At 39.1% G+C, this 20,496-nt stretch overlaps 1 protein-coding gene across 3 annotated transcripts in view; it reads right to left on the reverse strand.

Moving 5' to 3' along the window:
* Positions 1-20,496, reverse strand: part of CPED1 (cadherin like and PC-esterase domain containing 1) — a 307,531-nt gene that overhangs the window by 256,401 nt on the left and 30,634 nt on the right. For all 3 annotated transcript variants that reach the window (XM_049893865.1, XM_049893864.1, XM_049893866.1), the window contains exon 3: positions 14,429-14,612. In XM_049893865.1, the coding sequence (XP_049749822.1) occupies positions 14,429-14,612 (184 nt within the window). The remainder of the gene's footprint in view (positions 1-14,428; positions 14,613-20,496) is intronic.

The following is a 20,496-nucleotide window of genomic DNA, read 5'->3' on the forward strand; positions in this document are numbered from 1 at the left end:
GTGTGAATTATCCTGCTCTTTTCAGTTGTTTTTGCTCATACATGAGCCTGAACACATTTCATTCATAAAAGTTAAATTTTTCTTAACTTTCAAAGAAGCAAATCGTGCTTGAATATCTGAAGGAATGTTTCAGCTGTCAAAAAACCTCTTTAAAGTATTAAAAAGCAAAGATGTCACCTTGAAGACTAAGGTGTTCCTGACCCAAGCCATGGTGTTTTCAATCGTCTCATATGCATGTGAAAGTTGGACAACAAATAAGGAAGACTGAAGAATTGACGCCTTTGAGTTATGCTGTTGGTGAAGAATATTGAATATACCATGGACTACCAGAAGAATGAAAAAACCTGTCTTGGAAGAAGTACAACCAGAATGCTCATTAGAAGCAAGGATGGTGAGACTACTTCTCACATACTTTGGACATGTTATCAGGAGGGATCAGTCCCTGGAGAAGGACATCATGCTTGGTAAAGTAGAGGGTCATCAAAAAAGAGAAAGACCCTCAGCGAGATGGATTGACACCGTGGCTGCAACAATGGACTCAAGCATAACAAAGATTGTAAGGATGGCACAGGACCAGGCAATAATTTTGCTATGTTGTATATAGGGCCCCTGTGAGTTGGAACCGACTCAAGGGTACCTAACAACAATTAGTGTATTTGTAGGTTTATTTTTTAAATTGTTTTGTTCATTTAATTATGCACCTGCTATGCATATGCAAGGCTCTGTTTTAGACAGAGTAGGCTGTGAATATGTAAACCATTTCCTGCTTTACAGAAGTTTATAATATAGAAGGGAAGATGAGCGGAACCTGTAAAATAATAATAATATTAATTAATTAACAGAAAGAATATTCCAGGCACCAGAGATGTATGAACAATGAGTGATGAGGTTCCAGATAACTTGTTTACCATTACTAGTTTGAGGGTATGCTATGGGTAAAGTGATAATATTGACTTGGGCCTTAAGAAGTGACGGAAAATAGGGGATTCTTTGAGAAAAAACCTCAACAACATGAGGTTGACAAGCTTTGCAACATAATCAGGCAAAGGTGAGTAGCCCCATCACAGCAGTTCTCCTCCCTGACCACATATCAATATCACCTGGACGCTTTTTTAAAAATAGGGATGCCCACTCACCGTCTCCCTACCCCAGAATTCTGATTTCACTTCCTGGGGTGGGGCCTGGGTATTGGCCTTTTAATTTTAAATTCCCTGGGTAAGTAGGAAGTGTGGGCAGGCCTGAGAAACATGCTGAGACAGGGATACAGAGGCGACTGATGCCATGCCACAGAAGATTTGAATTCTGGGCTAAGAAAAATGTGTACTGTTTAGTAGAAAGTGAGAAATCATTGAAGAATTCCTACACGGAAGTGATAGGAGCAGAGTTGTGCTTGTGGAAGATTAAACTGGCTACCACATGTAGAGATATATTGTAGAAGGCAGAGACCCGTGGCTGAGGGACTATGTACTAACTATTGTGCGTTGGACTAGACTTAACAGCAACTCTTGGTGGCCGTGACAGTACAAGAGAGTGTCAAAGCAACTGAAGGGATGTGGTGCGATGCAGAGAAGAGACACATTTCACAGGGCCTGATGACCGCTGTGTGTTGCCAGTTGAAGAAGAGAGAGGCCCCAAAGATGAGCTTTAGTGCCTGAGAGACTGAGGAGCTGTCGTATTGATAACAGAAAACATGGCGGGCAAGAACAACAGCTATTTCTTGAGTGGTAGATCGTCAGTTCAATTTTATACATGTTGAAGCAGTGGGACACACAAATCAAAATATTCATCCGGTGCCTGGAAACGCCTGACTCTCAAAAGTCTGCCTGTGAAGACAGATTAGAAGTAGTCGTTATTTAGGGGTTATATCCCAGGAGCAGATTATTGAATCTGGAGAGTAGCAGGATTTCTTGACGGAGTATCACAATAGGAGAAAAAGATGACTTTGGATAAAATTTTGGAGAATGCTCATATTTGGAGGACGAACACAAAGAGAGATCAGAAAGGTAGATGGACCAGGAGAAGGCAGTATTAAGGAAGAGAGGCCACTTCCAGACCCTCCCTGATTTAAATCAACTACTCAGTGCTACACAATGTAGGTGTTTGTTCCACCAGGTTCATATATTTCACCACCTCCTCTAGTTAGTTTGGGAATCACTGCTAGGTAGAGCAACGAAATTAGAGAACTAAGGAAAAGTGACTAGGTTTTGTAACAGAGAAGAGGTCCTGGGCAAATTTTGAGAGGACATTTTTAGGAGGATAGAAGGGGACAAAAGCCAGATTACAGAAGTTAAAGAGGTCTTACTAAGGAAAAAGCAACATCTGTGTTTCCAAAACTGTCATTTGGACATCAGCAAAGAGGCATTGTTAGAAGGAAGCAACTTTAACTAAGCTGAGATAAAGATGGAATATCACAGAGGATACACAGGGAGAAATATTATTAGTTAACTTGGGAAAAGTCAAGTCTAAAAAAGGAGCGATTCGGGAGGCTTCAAGATTATTTATGCAATTGAGACTGGAAAGGAAAAGCAGTACAAAAACCAAGAGGCAGTCTTGGAAATACGGTTTGATTCTACCAAATTGAGGAAAATGTTAAAAATATTTCAAGCAGCCAAATCTGATAACGCACTAACATAGTAAACACACCGTATCTGGAGTTCCCGAGCTCTCTTTGAGTTACTCCACGTACTGTCAATTGAACAGCCCCAAATGAAGCCGCTTATTTTTCTTTCCTGGAGTCTTTCCTCAATCTAAATATAGTACGGATATTATTTGTTTTTACAAATTAAATCGGCCATTCACAGCCAAGTTTAGTCTGTGGCAAAACCACACAAAAATGCCCAAAGTTCTAAAACAAAAGAGAAAATCAGTCTTTTCAATTCTAAAAAAAATTGAAAAGACTCAGGGCCACAGTAACGGATCCTGTTAGAATGGGAGGAAAGTGTGAACAGAAATCAAACCCTTAAGAAGTCCAGACTTAGTGGACTGGTTGAGACTAGAGGACTCTCTGAGAATATTGCCCTGAAATACTCTTTAAAACTTAAACCAAAATAACAAATTGGCTCATAAAATAAAGACTATCACCCATGAGTAACGAGCTCCTTTAAAGTCACCTTATGAGACCAAATGGTCAAAAATTACTATAAAGCAAAGACAAGAAGGTAAGGAGACAGGGAAACTAGAGTACTGGAAATGGTACAACCAGAACAGAATGAATGAGAATGATGACATATTGTGAAAAGCATAGCCAATATCACTGAATAATTTATGTAGAAACTGCTAAATGTAAACTTTCACCTCAAACACAATAAAATATTATTTTCAAAAGTTAAAAAAAGAATGTGAAAAGAACGAAATACACTATTAAAATTTCACTGCTGCTTTAAAAAAAAATAACGATAGCAGAAAGTGCATTTAATTAAACAGTTCAAAGAAAGCATCTTCAAAGTTATATTAAACATGTCCCAGCTTTGGAAAATCCAAACACCCAATCTGGTTTCTACGAAAGACCAAACAATTAGAGAGAAGCTAGGCTTGAAGGCGAAACGCTAGGGATTTTGGTAAACATCTGGTTGCCATTTTCAATTGTTAAGAACAAACCCATTTAAGGAAGCAGTTTAGGTTCTTTGGATTAAAAAGGAGACACTGGCTTTTTGTTCTCACTGCACAGTGGAGGATAAAGGAAACATCAGAATGGAGAGGTCACTCAAAGCTCAACTTTTATAAATAAGAATGTTTCTTCAAAAATTAAAGAAAATTGAACTCAAGTTCTGGTAGTATAAACAACTGAACTGAGCCGAGGTTAAATAAACATGCCTTGAGCCCCAGCGTGCCAATGAAAGAACAAATTCTGTTTGGTCGTAAATATATTGGTAATTCTATAAGCAGGAAGAAAATAACAATAAACCTGAACACACAATTACTGTGTGTGTCATAATGTAATAAAGCAGAATGTTGCAGTCTTATGAGTTTCTTTGACTCAATATCTTTTTTTTTCCTCCAGTTTGATTAACTAAAGGCACAAAAGCACTTCTGATACTGCCCAAAGCCTGTTACTCGCACAATAAAAAATGCATGTCAGATGTGTTCGAGGTGAAACACGACAGGCAACACACACTGTGCCTTTTAAAGGTGACCTTTACTCTTCTGTCTTCCTGCTAAATAGCCACGTAGCATATTAAACTCGGGAAAGCAGCAGGGTTCTGGCATGGGGCTAGAGGGGGAAAGGAATGAGAAGAGAAGTTCATTAGGCTCTTAAGTTTTCAATTATCACTAGAAACATCTGCTATCAATACGCAATACCAACGAAAGGGAATCGCCCCTGAATATGCCTCTGTGCCTTCCCAGTACAGACCAACGCCCCTCTACTCCTTCCTTGTTCTTCATTCTTCTCTCTTCTACCCACAGGACATCAGACTAAAGCAAAGACTAAAGAAAGGGAATTCTAGGATTACAGGGGTTAATTTTTTTTTTTTCCTTACTTTTCTCTCATTCTGTGTGTACAAGTGTCATGTAGCATCATAGAACTGCAGAGTTGAAAAAGACCCTGGTGGTCATTTTACTGTCTCCTGTGTATGTAAAGCAGTAACCCTCTCTGCCACATGTCTGATTTGCTTCTGCTCCAGCCAATTTTCTCCTTTTTTGAGATGGGCTGTTCCTGCTGGAGCCCTGGTGGTGCAGTGCTTAAGAGCTTGGCTGCTAAGTGCAAGGTCAGCAGTTTGAATGCACCAGCCACTCCTTGGAAACCCTATGGGGCAGTTCTATTCTGTCCTATAGGGTTGCTCTGAGTCAGAATCGACTTGAGGGCAATGGGTTTTGAGCTCCATTGCTGGAGTCCCTGGGTGGTGTAAACAGTTAAGTGCTTGGCTACTAAACGAAAGGTCAGTGGATTGAATCCACCCAGAGGTGCCTCAGAAGAAAGGCTTGGCAACCTGCTACCAAAAGTTCACAGTCATTGAAAACCCTGTGGGGCCCATATCTACTCAGACACTTGGGTTCACCATGAATCAGAATCAACTCAACAGAACTGGTGGTGATGGCGGATCCCTTGCCTGATAACTTTGATTGATAAAATGTTCGCCCCCAAATTGGTCCTTGTTATGCCATCTAGAAGCAGCCCTGGTGGTTAATGCCTTCTAGAAGAAGCCTTGGTGTTAAGTGCTTGGCTGCTAACCCAAAGGTCAGTGATCTGCTCTGTGGGAGAAAGATGTGGCAGTCCGTTTCTGCAAAGATTGCTGCCCTGAAAACTTTTATGGAGCAGCTCTACTCTGTCCCGTAGGGTGGCTGTGAGTCGGAATCTACCTGACAGCAGTAGGTTTGGTTTTTTGCTTACGCCTTCTGGGGCTACTACAAATAAATCTGGTGTTCAAGAATCCCGTTCAACAGTGGGAATGCCAAAATATTGGTCCGACGACTTGCAGGGCCTCTAGAAATGTTCTTTTCAATCAGAACAATGTTTTTCCTCGTTCCTGCTGCAGTTCAGGTTTCTGCTGCAACTGCAGAAATATGCTCCTCTTCAAGTACACATAAATAATTCTGATCCAGTGATAAAATATGCTCTGAGTCAGAGTCTTCTGAGCTACATGTTACTTAGGCTCTGCCCTGGGAGTAGGTTAAAACCTTTTGGAAAGCATTCATTCTCTTTTAGGTCACTATTCCATTCTCTGAAGTGAAACCATGATTTATTAAATTGTAGCTTTTTTTTTTTTTTTTAGCTCCATGATATGAAAGAGAATAATTTGATGGTGCCTCTATCTTTTTCTTTAGACAAGCATATGTTGTAAAAATCCTGGGTCATAAAATATGTTTTTCCAAAGCAAAGCTTGGGAAGACCATAAAAACAAATGTTTCACATCATGCTAAGAAAAGAACTGGAGAACAGTGTAAGAACATAATGTAGAGGATTCAAAGAGACCTAAATGATCTGATGGGATTTTTTTTTTTATTATTTATTCACTTTAAGTGAAAGTTTACAAATCAAGTCAGTCTCTCATACAAAAACTTATACACACCGTGCTATGTACTCCTAGCTGCTCTCCCCCTAACGAGACAGCACAATCCTCCTCTCCACCCTGTATTCCCCATGTCCATTCAATCTGCTCCTGTCCCCCTTCTGCCTTCTCATCTTGCCTCCAGACAGGAGCTTCCCATACTGTCTCATGTGTCTACTTGAGCCAAGAAGTTCACTCCTCAAGAGTATCATTTTCTCGCTTATAGTCCAGTCCCACCCCTGTCTGAAGAGTTGGTTTCGGGAATGGTTCCAGTCTTGGGCTAACAAAGGGTCCGGGGACCATGACCTCCGGGGTCCTCTAGGCTCAGTGAGAGCATTAAGTCTGGTCTTTTTATGAGAATTTGAGATCTGCATCCCACTGTTCTCCTGCTCCATCAGGGATTCTCGTTGTGTTCCCTGTCAGGGCAGTCATATGATAGGATTTTTGACTGTTTCCCCTTGTTGCTCTCTATGTTTACAAGCTGACAAAGCTATATATTTACTTTTACATGTCCTTTAATGGAGCCCATTTTTAAGGAACACAATGTGTCACAATGTGTTATAGAATATTAAACCTTCAGTGATCTATCACCTCTAAGAGATGATCCCCCAATTCCTATCTCTTGCCCTGGCTCTCTGCTTGGTCTCATTCCTGCTAAATACATCCATACAAAAATCTCACAACACCCATGAATGAATATGTTTAGAACTAAACTCATCAACCCTCCCCCAAAACCAACAGGCTGAGTAACATTGGTAAAATGTGAGAGGCGAAAAAAAACTCTACAGAATGGAAATAATCACTTAAAAATCCCACAGTCGAGAATCATTGATGCATCAGCCCTATAAACCCATTGCCATCAGAGTTGATTCCGACTCATAGGAATTCTATAGGACAGAGTAGAACTGCCCCATAGAGTTTCCAAGGAGCACCTGGTGGATTGAACTGCTGACCTTTTTGGTTAGAAGCTGTAGCACTTAACTGCTACGCCTCCAGGGTTTCCATCAGCCCTATAGACTACTGTATTTATGATTGCATTATTTTGAGTGTAAGAGCAAATTTGAACATGAGTAGAATATTCCATAGGGTTGCTATGAGTCAAAACCGACTCGACAGCACCTAACAACAACGACAGAATATTAATGTTCCTCAAAAGTTATATAAAAATAGAAGGTTTAGAAATAAGTTATAATGCGAGTTAAGGCACTTCACTATGTAAAAAGGGCCCAAATATTGGTGTACAACTTCACCTTCATTTATTCATGCATTCAATAAATATTTACTATGGGCCACTGTGTGTACCACATGGTTTTAAGTGATGAGTGGAAAAGACATGGTCCCTGTCCCCAAGGAGCTTACAGATTTTCTTTTCACGTGACGTTTTTTCCTAATGGAATGATCCAAGGGAATGTGTGTCAGAATATCAGTAGAGTTTTCAGTCTACGCCTTTTAATGAACATGTATAAGTTGAGAGAGCTATTTCATTTAGCACCCATTTTAAATATACCTCCCAACAAAGGAAACATCAGGATCTCCTTTCAATAACTAGTTCTTGACAAAAGTAGCAATATTATCTCTCATTTGTGAAGTGCTTACTATGTTCCATTCTCAGGAAAGTCTCAAAACAATCAATTCACAGATGAGGAAACTGGGGCTTTGAGAGGCTCGTTAATTTGTCTAAGGTTATGTAGCCATTAAAAGATAATACTAGGGACTCCAACTTAGCTTCTATCTGACTCCAAAGCTTATACTTTTTAATTACCACAACCTACTACTTCCCCAATGAAGCAATTATTGTGATTATGCTCCTAATACTTATGAATTATTTAAATCTCAACTTCCTTATAGCTTGGTTTTTAATATAAATAAGCTAAAGAAAAATCTGAAATACATTTTCCCTTAAAAAGTTAAGACTGACCCCCACTAGATTTTTCTATATACACTTCAGAAAGAGCTTTTGGCAAGTGGCTACTATAAACAAAGCTTCAGAATTAGATGGAACTTCAAGTCATACACAGATATGTTGAACGTTTCAAAAAGTGCAAGTAAATGCTGATAAAAAATGGAGGAAGCCAGAAATTTATTAAATGATAAACACAAGAGGAAAAAAGTTTTTTTCTTTTTTAATATATTTTCCACAACATTAAGTAGTGATCTGTATCTCTTGCTCTATTAACTCTATCTTTTAATAGTGATTCCCAAGAATACATTTGGATAAATTAAAGTATGCTTACTGGGGAAGGCAGGGGGCTGTGAAGCAACATTATTAAAAATACCATTTTCCAGAACACAATATGTGAATTTTCATATCAATACAAATACCAGGAAAAACTATTTATCACGGTATTAACTCTAGCCCTTCATAGAAATGCCTTCACTATATATTATGCTGTAATGTTACACACGTGGCTCTTATTGGAAGGTTGCTATATGAACCAATGTATGGGAGCCACTTCATCTGCAATACAAATGTTGCTTGGGCCTTCGACCCATTATGTAACTTAACATGGCTGACTTAATACTCTGTTTGATCAGGCCATGTAGAAGGTTGAGGAGAGAAACTGTCATGCTCCCTTCTTCCTGAGGGTAAAACTTTTATTCTTTCCCTTGTTGTTCTGGGTATTTGGAAACACAGAGCCAAAATTGAGCCTAAATTATGGTAGCTAAGAGGAATAACCAGTTTGAGCCCTAATTATATATTTCATGTTAGTAATTTTATTATTGCCGGAGAAAGACGTGGCAGCCTGCTCCCGTAAAGATTATAGCCTTGGAAACCCTATGGGGTAGTTCTACACCGTCCTATAGGGTCGCTGTGAGTCAGAATCGACTCGACAGCAATGGGCATGGATAATTTTATTACTATGTGTTTTATCATAAACCATCAAAATTTTTTGAATGAGTGTGGTGTGATGGATCGCTTTTATGTGGCCTTTCTCACCATGGTCTTGTAACTCCTACCTAGGTGATTGGGTGGGACTGTGGGATAGGGTGATTGTGTCCCACCAAGGTGACTGATCAGTTTTGCCATCTTGCTGAGATTGAAATGAGCCACCCCAGAGGTGGGAAAGAGAAGAGCCCACCACCACTAAGGCCGGAGAGACCAGCAGGAGACAGCACAGTGGGCTTCTCAGTCCACACAGTGAGAAAGCTGAGTACCTTTGGGCAGAGACTGAGGGCCAGGGAGATCCAGGAATTTGGGACTTGCCAGCATTCACTGCCACGTGAGCCATTTCCTTTATATGGTTCATGAGTTCTATGAGATGTTGCAGTGAATTAGGGAACCCAAAGGCAGGAGGAAGAGAGCTGAGGGGAGAGGGAGTAGTTGATGTCAGAGAGATGGAGCAGTATAGTAGCCTGGAAAAGCTGGACATTTGGGACATCTTTAATCTCTGCCTCATAGGAACTAGCTTTGTGCTGATCCCTATAAAAAATTATTCATATAATGAGGTTTGGTATAAGTCCAAAAACTAAACTATTTCTGTTCTAGAGTTTAATCAGCTTAGTATGGGGTCAAGTCAAATGGAATTAGTCTAGATACAAGGATCAGCAAACATTTTTCATAAAAGACCCAATAGGAGATATTTTAGGCTTTGAGGGCCAGAGGGTTTCTGTTGCAAATACTCAACTCTGGCATTGTAATAAAATCAGCCATAGACAGTACAGAAGGAAATGAGTGTGGCTGCGTTCCAATAAATATTTATAAAAAGAGACAGTGGCCGGATTTGGCCCATGGGCCATAATTTGCTGACCCTTGACAAGAAAATCGATATGATCTTTCACTTTTTGTATTTCTTCAAAACAGTGAATGTAAAACCCCCAAGTTATAAAAACAAGAGGCATCGGAAAACACAAGAGTGACTTCAACTCTGTAGCTTTAATAGCAGGTTGGCATTTGCTTTTTACATAGACTACAATACACATAATTTGAAAGTGCAACTTGTATTCAGAAGTTGACAGAAAATTGCTAAACACCCACTATTCTTCGAGTATACATAAATAATTCTGACCCAATGGTAAAAATCTACTCTGAGTCAGATTCTCTTGGACCTCATACTACCTGGACTACACCACGGACGTAGGTTAAAAACCTTTGGAAAACATCTGCTCTCTTGTAGGCCACTATACTACTCTGTGTGCTAAAGCACTGATTTACTGAACAGTACTAGATGATAGGAAAGAGAATAACTGGATGGTGCTTCTACCTTTCCCTTTAGAGAATTACATGCTATACAAATACAGAGGCATATAGTATATTTTTCCAAAGCAAGGGACTAGGAAGACCATAAAAGTATATGTTTTATGTTATGCAAAATTTTGTAGAGCTAAATCTGTAAGTAAAATTGTCCTCCTACTGTTCTCAAAATCAGTTTAAAGATGAAATACTTGCTGTAAATACTTATACAGTTAAATGTTAAGTAGCACAATGGCATAATAGTAAGTAAACTTTTGCATTATTTTATTCCTGAAATTAATTCTAACGATTGCTGCCCCTTAGGACAGTGCTTCCCACACTGGGGCTGCACAGCAGAGTTACCTGTGTTTGCTATCATCATATATAATTCTTGGCCCGCTCCCAGACTACCTGAATGAGATAAAATATTGGCTAGGCTTTACTCTGTCTATTCCCAGAACTTTGATGAGGTGGACAAAGTAATTAGATCCTCATGACTTACTACTCTGGAGTAATTAGTATTACTGCTATTTAACAGAGAACTAGGGGCCAGAGAACTTAATGTGCTTAAGGTCATATATCCACAGTCCCATAATCTTTCCTGGTAGAAACCATCTGTCATGTCACTGTAATGGAATTAGCCAGGAAAACACATAATGCCTGTATTCTAATTAAGAACCCAAGACTGAGTACTTTTCCTTTCAACAAATGTTGACTAAGTAGTGGAGCCCTGGTGGTACAGTGGTTAAGAACTTGGCTGTTAACCAAAAGGGCAGTGGTGTGAACCCACCAGCTGCTCCTTGGAAACCCTATGGGGCAGTTCTACTCTGTCCTATGGGGTTGCTATGAATCAGAATCAGCTTGAAGACAATGGGTTTTTTTTTTTTTTTTGGTTTAAGTAAGTAGTGGAAAAACTAAATAAAATATAAAGCCCATTACTTTCATGTATTCTCTATAATGCTGTATCTTATGAAAAGAGAGAAAACAATCAGTTTCAAAAAATACTATGTTAGGCAAACATCATAATATCAAGATTACCCTACCAGTACAGATTATATTTAATTGTGAAATTTTGCCTGTCTGGCCTGTAATCCTTTCATTTTTTGGTCCTTTTCTGGCCTCAAAAGTTAAAAAAAAAAATGGTCCCAGGCTGGAAAGAGGCAGCCTGTGCCTCAAATGATGGCAAAGGAGAAGGTCAGCAGAAGTGACTGGGGTCACGTCAAGAAAGAAGAGGAAAGTAGATAGAATGGACAGGCAAAATAGGGGAAATTCATTTTAGATGTATTTTCCTATGTCCAAGAAAATATTTTATAAATGTGTCAAATCTACACCTGGGTTCTTATTAACATTTGTGGGCGTATTTATAGTATTTTTAATGTGATATTTTTAAATTCGAATTCAGCAAATAGCAGCGAAACCAATGGTAAAATGAAAGATAGGTGGGGTAGGGTCTCCAGGTCATTCTGAATTGTTTTCACTTCCTCCAAGCTACTCAACTTGGGGAGATTAAATTCAAATATGCCAATACAACTTCATACTATTTACTGATGTATACCATACTAAAATAATTTTTTAAAAACTAGAAAAAAAAATAACCATTAGGTCAATATGTGAAACTAAAGCAAAATGGATCTTGGTGTGATGGATAGCTTTTGTGTGGCCTTTCTCACTGTGGTCTTGTAACTCCCACGCAAGTGATAGGGTAGGACTGTGCAAATAGGGTAATTGTGGCCCATCAGGGGGATTGGTCAGTTGTGCCATCCCGCTGTGCTTGAAACGAGCCATTTCAGAGGGGGAAAAGTGGGAGTCCCACCATCATCAAGGAAGGGGAGTCAAAAGCAGAGCATGTCCTTTGGACCCAGGATCCCTGTGTGAGAAGCTCCTGGAAACAGAAGAACGAGAGACAGAGAGAGAGAGAGTGCTATAACACTAAAGACAGTAAGAAGTGCTGGCAGAGAAACAGCAGCAACAGAGACCAGCAGTAGACAGTGCAGTGGGCTTTTTGGCCTAAGGAGAGAGCTGACTGCATTTGGGGCGAGGCTTACTGGTGGACTGGGGTGCCTCTGGGCAATTATGGGCAGAGCTAAAAGAGCTTTGTAACACCTGCCTGAGCAGGGTAGAGGCTAAAGGGCCAGAGAGATGTATGCCTGTGGGCACAGCCAAAAAGAGGCTGTCCTGATGGAAGAACTGTATCCTGAGTGTTCCTGAGCCTGAATTGCAACCTATTGCTTCCCTAATAAACACCATAATCATGAGTATGGTCTGTGAGTTCTGTGTGGCTATTGCAATGAATCACCAAACCCAGCAGAGAAGTAGAGAGTGCCACAGGAGGGAGGGTTGGTGTCAGAATTGGTTAAGATGGCGGAGAGAGGAGGCATGTCTGAACTCTGCCTCATAGGAATTAGCTTTGGACTCTTGGTCTTGATTTCCCTCTCCCTTGTAAAGTTTTTTTTTTTTTTAGAGGAGGTCAGACTCCACCCCCATGCTCTTTTTACACAGATTCTATATGTTAAATGATCAAGAAAAGGTTAGATTACAGCCACAGAACTTATTTACATCAGGTATTCGATGTGCATTATTCTAACAGTGAAATCTATAAAACCGAATGAAAAACCAAAAATCAATTTTCCATACTCGTGAAACTGCTACCCGTTCTTGAGGCATATCCAGGAATACTATCTTATTATACAGAGTAAAAGAATGCTAAGAAAGACTCAGGAAGTGGATGTTTTCAAAGCAGTGGTAATGTGGAAAAAAGGAGCCAACGCAGCATTTACATTGACAAATTCTGGTGACACCATGTAGCTATCCCATACACTGGGTCCAGCCGCATCCTTGGTTGCCAGATTCTATTGCCTTCAGGCAGTCTTTGCACTTCCTTGATATCTGGAAGTTGCAAAGTAATCCTCATTTTTCTTATAAAACTGCTGAGAGGACACCAAGGAAGAAAAGAGATATAGTCTGTCCTGCAAAGGAGAAAATAGAATATTGGAATCGGCATTGAATTTTAGTTGAAATGCACAGAACCCATGTTGAGCCCATAGAAAGTAGGTAGCAGCACCAAGGGGCGGAGTAAGGGGAGGGCGTACTAATTTAACTGAAATTCAATGTCAATTCCAATTTTCAATTTTCTCCATATACAAAACAGACAGACCATATCTCCCCTCTTCTTTTGTCCTTGCATAGTTGTATAAGAAGAAGGAAGATTACTTTGGGAGCCCTGGTGGTACAGTCACTTACTTTTACTCAAATACCATGTGCCTTCTACATTTGTTTGTCGACCACCCCCTCCCCCTCCCCCTGCAAGGTACTTTCCTAAGTGCCGCTATGCTGAATTTTTTTTAGTGGCACTTACAAAAATACCTGGCAGGGGGAGGGAGTGGTCGGCAAACAAATGTAGAAGGAGTACGTTATTTGCGTAAAAATACGGTAAGTATTTGGCTGCAGGTTCGAGTCTACCCAGAGGTGCCTTTTTTGAAAGAATGGCCTGGTGATCTATTTCTGAAAAAATCAGTCACTGAAATCCCTGTGGAGCACAACTTTACTCTGCACACATGGGGTCACCATGCTTCAGGGTTGACTCTGTGGCAACAGGTAATCCCAGGGCAATCAAGAGGTTACAGTGCAGATTAAGTGAGGTCATGAATACGAAGGATAGTATGGTATCTGTCACATGGTTTTTTGCTCAAAAAAATGTTAGCTGTTATCGCTACTGTCCTTTTTGACCCTCATCATCTCCTCAACTTTCCTTTCAAGTATCTTGTTTAAAAACTTGTCTCTTACTTTTCTCTTCAAATGATAGAAATAAAAGCACTTGACTAGTAATGGAGTCAATGATAAATATCCATGCCTCTTTCACATTTAGAGCCAATCTGAATCACATTTAAGCTGGCTTCTGAAACAATTTCCAGTATATTCTACTTGCAGTCAGATGAAGTGGCAATTTTCTTAAAATATGGAGCAGTTTGGTGCTGGGCAGAATATGTATTCAGGCTCATAAACATAAACAATTTTTATGTAGCATTTAAACATGAGCTATACAACTCAAAAATTCCAAAAAAATATAAACAAAATTATTTCCGGAATAAAGATATATAGCTAAAAAAAATCGAGGGGAAGGAGAAAAGAAGCTAAGTTTTCTATGATGCAAGAAAGTGATCATTGGTAAAAATTTGTTTTTGTGAATTTCTTTAGAAGATGACAGTAGCACATTCTGGAAATTGTTTAACATTATATATCAAGCACCTTGGTTATTATTTATTATTCTGACCTTGTTCTAGCAGCCCCAGCCCAAGGCCAGCACCCAGTCTTTCTTCAACGATGGCAACAGTATAGCGATGTTGAGTGAGAATGTGCTGGAGGAGTGTAAGCTCTGTTTTGCTGTAGGAAAGCGGTCTGTAGAGGATGGCCCTTCTGCCATGGCTGCCAAAGTGTGTGTCAATGGATTCTTCAATCTAAGAAAAGAAAGAAAGCATAAATGTTCAAGAGGAAAAAGTAGTTAATTTCCCTGGAAGGACATCATTAATGCAAATCAAAGACCATTCCATAAGATATTCTTTACATTTTTCTCTGGAAATGAAAGACAGATTCTCTGAAGGGCCGCCGATGACAAGAAACTAAAACCGGTTGCCATCGAATCAATCCTGACACGTAGCGACCCTGTAGGACAGAGTAGAACTGCCCCATAGGGTTTCTGAGAACCAACTGGTGGATTCGAACTGCTGACCTTTGGGTTAGCTGCCAATTTCTTAAAGACTGCGCCACCAGGGGACTCTAATAATAACAAGACAACCGCATGTGAGAACTGGAGGTGAACTGAATTTTTTCTCACTTATAACAGAAAGATGAAACTTTTTGGCCATTAAAATAGAGAGATCCTAGAGGAATGCTGCTGCATAAAAGTAGCTCACCTCCAGCTGAAAGTATAAATTAACAGCAGTTTCTGAGATCTCAATTACGCTTTTATAAAGTCTTTCTACCTGCACTATCTTTTAACAGCACTTTCAGGTATAAACAAGGTAGAGGAAACAGACTCAAGGAGAACGAGTGTCATGCCACAGGACATAATCAGGAAGGGCAGGGCAGAGAAACAACCTCACAGCTCTTTGGAGGTGGACGAAAGGATGCCTGCTTCTCTCACCTATGACTTAGCAAAATGTGAATGCAACCCAGTGGGGCAGGATGGCCTTTAAGTGTGAGGAGAGGAGAGTTACTGAAGTATAGTAATGTTAGGTTATTTCCTCAATAATTTATTGTTCCCCACAAATAAATATACCTCTCTCTCATAGTGATTCTTGAAATTCCATAAATATTGGGAACATATTTGAATCTAAAGACTGCTGAAACTTAAATTCATTTTAAGGTTTAATGGCAGATACTAGGTGCTTTTCTGAAAACTTGAGATTAAACACAGGTAAAGTGAAGACATTTTTGATTACTGGAAAGAGCAATGAGGTTGGATGAGGTTAGGGCAAAAGAGGGAGAAGCTGAAGAGGAGGAGGCAGCAAAGGAGGTAGAGGAGAACCATAAGTAGGAAGAGGTAGGAGATAAAACTGAGGATATAAATTTCTTTTACTGGCAACTCTAAATCAAACTATTCACGTTAGGAATCTAAAATACAATATGTACCACGTCTTTTCACGACTTTAATTTCTTCACAGTTTCTCATTGCCAGTAGACTCGATTCCATGTCTTTATCAAGGAAAACAAGGCCATTCAAAACTTAGACCTTTTGGTCACAGAGGCTCCATGGACACATTCAAGCTCCCTGAGGTGCCGAATTACCGGGCTGAGGGCTCTGGGGACATGGTCTTGGGGAACATCTAGCTCAACTGGCATAACACAGTTTATAAAGAATACATTCTACCATGGAGAGTAGCGTCTGGGGTCTTAAGAGCTTGTGAGTGGCCATCGAAGATACTTCACCGGTCTCACCCCATCAGGAGCAAGACGAAAATAAAACTAAAAAAAAAAAAAAAAACTTAGACTTTTTTTCTCCTCCTTACACTATCAACAATTTCCACTCCTGACCCCACTCTGCTCCTTCCTGTTCCTGTAGCTTTGGCCTACCAAACCTTCCTCTCTCCATTCGTTCATCTATCAAACTCCAAATTATCCTTCAATATTCAAACACTATTCTTTTGGAAAGTTTTAATGAAAATACATACTTTCACTAGCACTTATGAAAAGAAATTGTGTCTCTCCCACCTATGAGTTCCTTAGCTTCAAGGCCTACACAGATAGTCCCTGACTTACAATGTATTCGAGTTACAATGAACCATACTTGTGATCATCTGTCTTTTTATACATCTTATTATTATAATAAATACTATACATAATGTTGCAAAGTGTAATTTGCTGATGTTATCATGCTCAGATGTTCACTTGCAGATGTTCAAAGATTGGATTTCTGAAGATACTGATAATAAAAGGCAATAATAATGAAAACCAAAAAAAAAAAAAAAAAGAGAGAGGTATGTTCTATAAGTCAGGGATCACCTGTATTGTCTTTGTACCCTGTGTGAATCACAGTATACAGTGCATAGTATATACTAATACATGAAGGGGTTCAGTAGTGCTTTATCAAAATCTTTGGCAGATACACATGGAGAGAAAAAAAAAACATATTTAGATTGCAAGCCCCTCGAAGGCAGGAACTATTCTACTTTTCACTGCATACGTACTGTTGCCATCTGGTACTTAACAAACAAATCAATGCATTGTTTGTTGAGGACACAAACTCTGGAGCCCAACTGCTGGGTTGGATCCCCTGGCTCCATCAGCACTACTTGTGTGACCTTGGATAATACCTTCCTCCAAAGGGTGCTGTAACAGTTAATATTTGTAAAGTGCTAAGGACCACGCCTGGTACATGCGAACTACTGTCTGAAAATTTTTTAAAAAATAATGGTGTATTTTAAAGAGCAATGACTCAGGAAAACTGTTTCTGAGTCTGGGCTCTTTCTGGCACATGCTAACATAGGTGCTTATATATGTGCAATGAACAGAATGGACAGAAATACACCTACTCCTCACTTAACGACTATCTCATTATCCGACATTTCACATTTATGACAATAGTAAAAAATCAACTATCTGACTATTTTGCACACTAACGACAAATGTCTGGCAATTACAAATGCTGAGGTATAAAACAAGAGTAACTCCAGCTGTGACGGTTAAGGTTATGTGTCAGGTTGGCTGGGCCATGATTCTCAGCAGTTTGGCAGTTATGTAATAATGTGATTTGGCAGTTATGTAACTATGTAGTCATTCTCCATTTTGTGATCTGATGTGGGCCTCTTTCATTTTCATAAAATGCCAATTTTCACATGGTGACCTGGTCTTCAGAGCCTAACCAGGTCAATAAGTACTAATCATACCTTCTACATATGATACTATGAGAAAACATGATTGACTAGATATTTTTTCTTGTTAGGTGCATTTTACTAATAATGAAACTATTTAAACACAAGAATTTAACTACCAGTTGGGACACGACCCCTTAGCAAATGTTAGAATTGTTTGTAATGATAAACCTATAACAAGGTATATTTGAAACTAACTACAGGTTACGCCTTTGGATACAGGGGTTAGAAAGAACTGAGTAGCCCACAGGAGGCCAAAGTAAACAAACAGGCATGAAGGTGAAAGGGGAAGACAGGTGCTTCCAGATAAATCAGTGTCACTCAAGCAAACTTCGCAGTATCCAGAAATCCCTTCTCATATTATTCTCTTTCGTAATCACAGGATGCTCTTCTCTATTACAGCTGGCTTGAGATAGCGGTGATGCCACATGAAGGAGAGTATATTTTAAAACTTTAAGGAATTATTATTTTTAATGATACCATCTCTCTCTTCTCCCCCAACCAAACCCCCAAAAAACAAAACTGCTGCCATTGAGTTGATTCTGACTCATGGCAACCCCATCCCCCAACCAGGATCAGTTTAATCAAGAGGGATGAAACTTCTACCAGCGTGTCTTATACAAAGCATGTTCTAAATAAAGTAATTACCAGTCATATTTTGCAATGACCTTTACAACACAGCCTGAAATTTTAACTCACATCTCAGACTACAGAGAAAAAATAGGAAACGAGCTTGTCAGGAAAATTATGTTGTATTATCCTGTAATACAAACTGCTCTTGTCCTTGTAATATTTATAACACACTGTATCAGCAGAATGGCCCAATACCAAAGTGCCAGAACCATTTTAGCCAGTTTAACAACAGGTGCACACACTGTGTATGTGAAATATAAACTATGCGAACAATTGTGTTAACCACACTAGCAAATGCAGGGTTATCATATGCCAATAGCAGAGTTTTTGGAAACAAGAGCTCCTGATTACTCCTACCATTTTGAAGATGTAACTTCAGTTAAAAAATTAATTTAACCTGGCTACCACTGGGACAAATAACTTTGAGACTTGCAGCCCTGTTGACTAAATTTAGGAAAAAAAGAGCGTTATTAAATGCTAATATTCTGAACTCTCAGGTCACCTGCCTCTCTCCCTTCTTCTTGAAAGATCTGCAGGATACTTCCTCAGAAATCACCTTGCTAGCCTACATAAAAATTGTTTTAGAACTGAACACTTATTATTTTTATTGGAAGGACTGAAAACTCTGAAATCTTTATACCACCGTTAGATAAAGCAAAGGGTAGAATGTTGTAATAAAGAACTTGGAGTGTTAGAGGCAGCAATACAGAGTAAAAAGAAAGGAGGACCGGGAGCCAAGAAATCTGGATTTGAATTCTGGCTCTGCCACTTGCTTGCTGTGCCCACTAGAGAGAGTTATTTAATCTCCTTGCATCAGAGTTTCCTCATATGTATAGTTGAAGCAGTCAATCCTAACTCATGAGACTGTAATGGGAATTGAGTTGAGTTCCTACATAAGAAAGAATACAACACTTGAGTCTCAACAATAAATGATGTACAATATATGTGAGTAAAATGGAATAATAATTATCACTTTATGTTTTAACTCTACTGTTATATTAGGAATTCTATAAGCTTCTCTATTAATACAGTCTGGCCTCCAATTACCATAAAAAGTAACATTTTTGCAATAAACTATATGCTCCCCATTCCCTGATACATATTTTTCTTTATAGGATTCTTCCCTTTAAGTGTACAAATATGATTTATTATGCTTATTGCCTGTTTCCCACAGCAGAACATAAGCTAAGTGAAAGAATATATTTTTGTCTGTTTTTCTCACTTTTGTCTCCCTAGCCTAAGAACAGTACCTGGTACATAACAGGTACACAATAAATATTATTCGAATGAATGAATGCAAATGTCTTTTTCTTCAATATGTAAAAGCGTCTTTGTTACAAATACTACTCTAGGAGACTAGGAATAGAAAATGATGAGTTTGTATTATGAAATTTATTTCAATAGAATTAATTATGAAATTTATTTTGATAAAAGCAAGAATAACAAAAATAGAGTTAAACATTTGAGCAAAATAATGAATTTACAGTAAAAAAAATTGAATAAAGAGCTAGATATGTAAAAGGACTATATTTCTCAGTAACTTATACTTTTATACTGCTAAAAAGTCTTCGCCAAGATTCACCAAAACCCAAGAAATACAGCTCTCTAAAATATAGTAAGGATGAAAAATAAAACTTGTTTTTTCCACAAGACAGAAAGATTTTTTTTCTGGGTTCATTAACATAGTCATATATTTATGATATCTTTTGATACTGAAATACAAATCATATAGCCGGCCTGGGATGCATGTCATATATAACTAAAAGTTAAATTACCTCCCTGCTCCAGATTTTTGGCATTTTAGAAATACTGCCGGGTCTGTCATAGTGAATTATGTTTTAATTTTTCCACTGAAAGAATAAGATAGATTTTTTTTTCCCATTGGTGAAATGTATACTATTTTAGAGGATTTAAGAAATAAAGTGGAGGGGGTTTTCTAGACTATATCATACATATTTTCTTCTTAGAAATTATCTATAATTGCAGGGCAGTTTAGAGGCCTCAGGCTTCCTCAGTGTGCAAACACAGCCTACAAAGAATGTTCCCTATCCAAACGGAGCTCAGGGCACCCCTGCCTGAATCTCAGGGTCCCGGGGAGGGGGTGCAAACGGTTATACATTTGGCTACTAACCAAAAGTTTGGAGGTTCGAGTCCACCCAGAGTTGCCTCTGAAGAAAGGCCTGAAGATCTACTTCTGAAAAGATCACAGCTCTTGAAAACCTTATGAAGCACACTTCTACTCTGACACACATAGGGGTCACCATGAGTCAGAATCAACTCCATGACAACTGTTTGGTTGGACCCACGTTTCACAGCTCACTCCAGGGTGGATTCCATT

This window comes from Elephas maximus, chromosome 8 (genome assembly GCF_024166365.1).
Source record: "Elephas maximus indicus isolate mEleMax1 chromosome 8, mEleMax1 primary haplotype, whole genome shotgun sequence".
Taxonomy (NCBI): Eukaryota; Metazoa; Chordata; class Mammalia; order Proboscidea; family Elephantidae; genus Elephas; species Elephas maximus.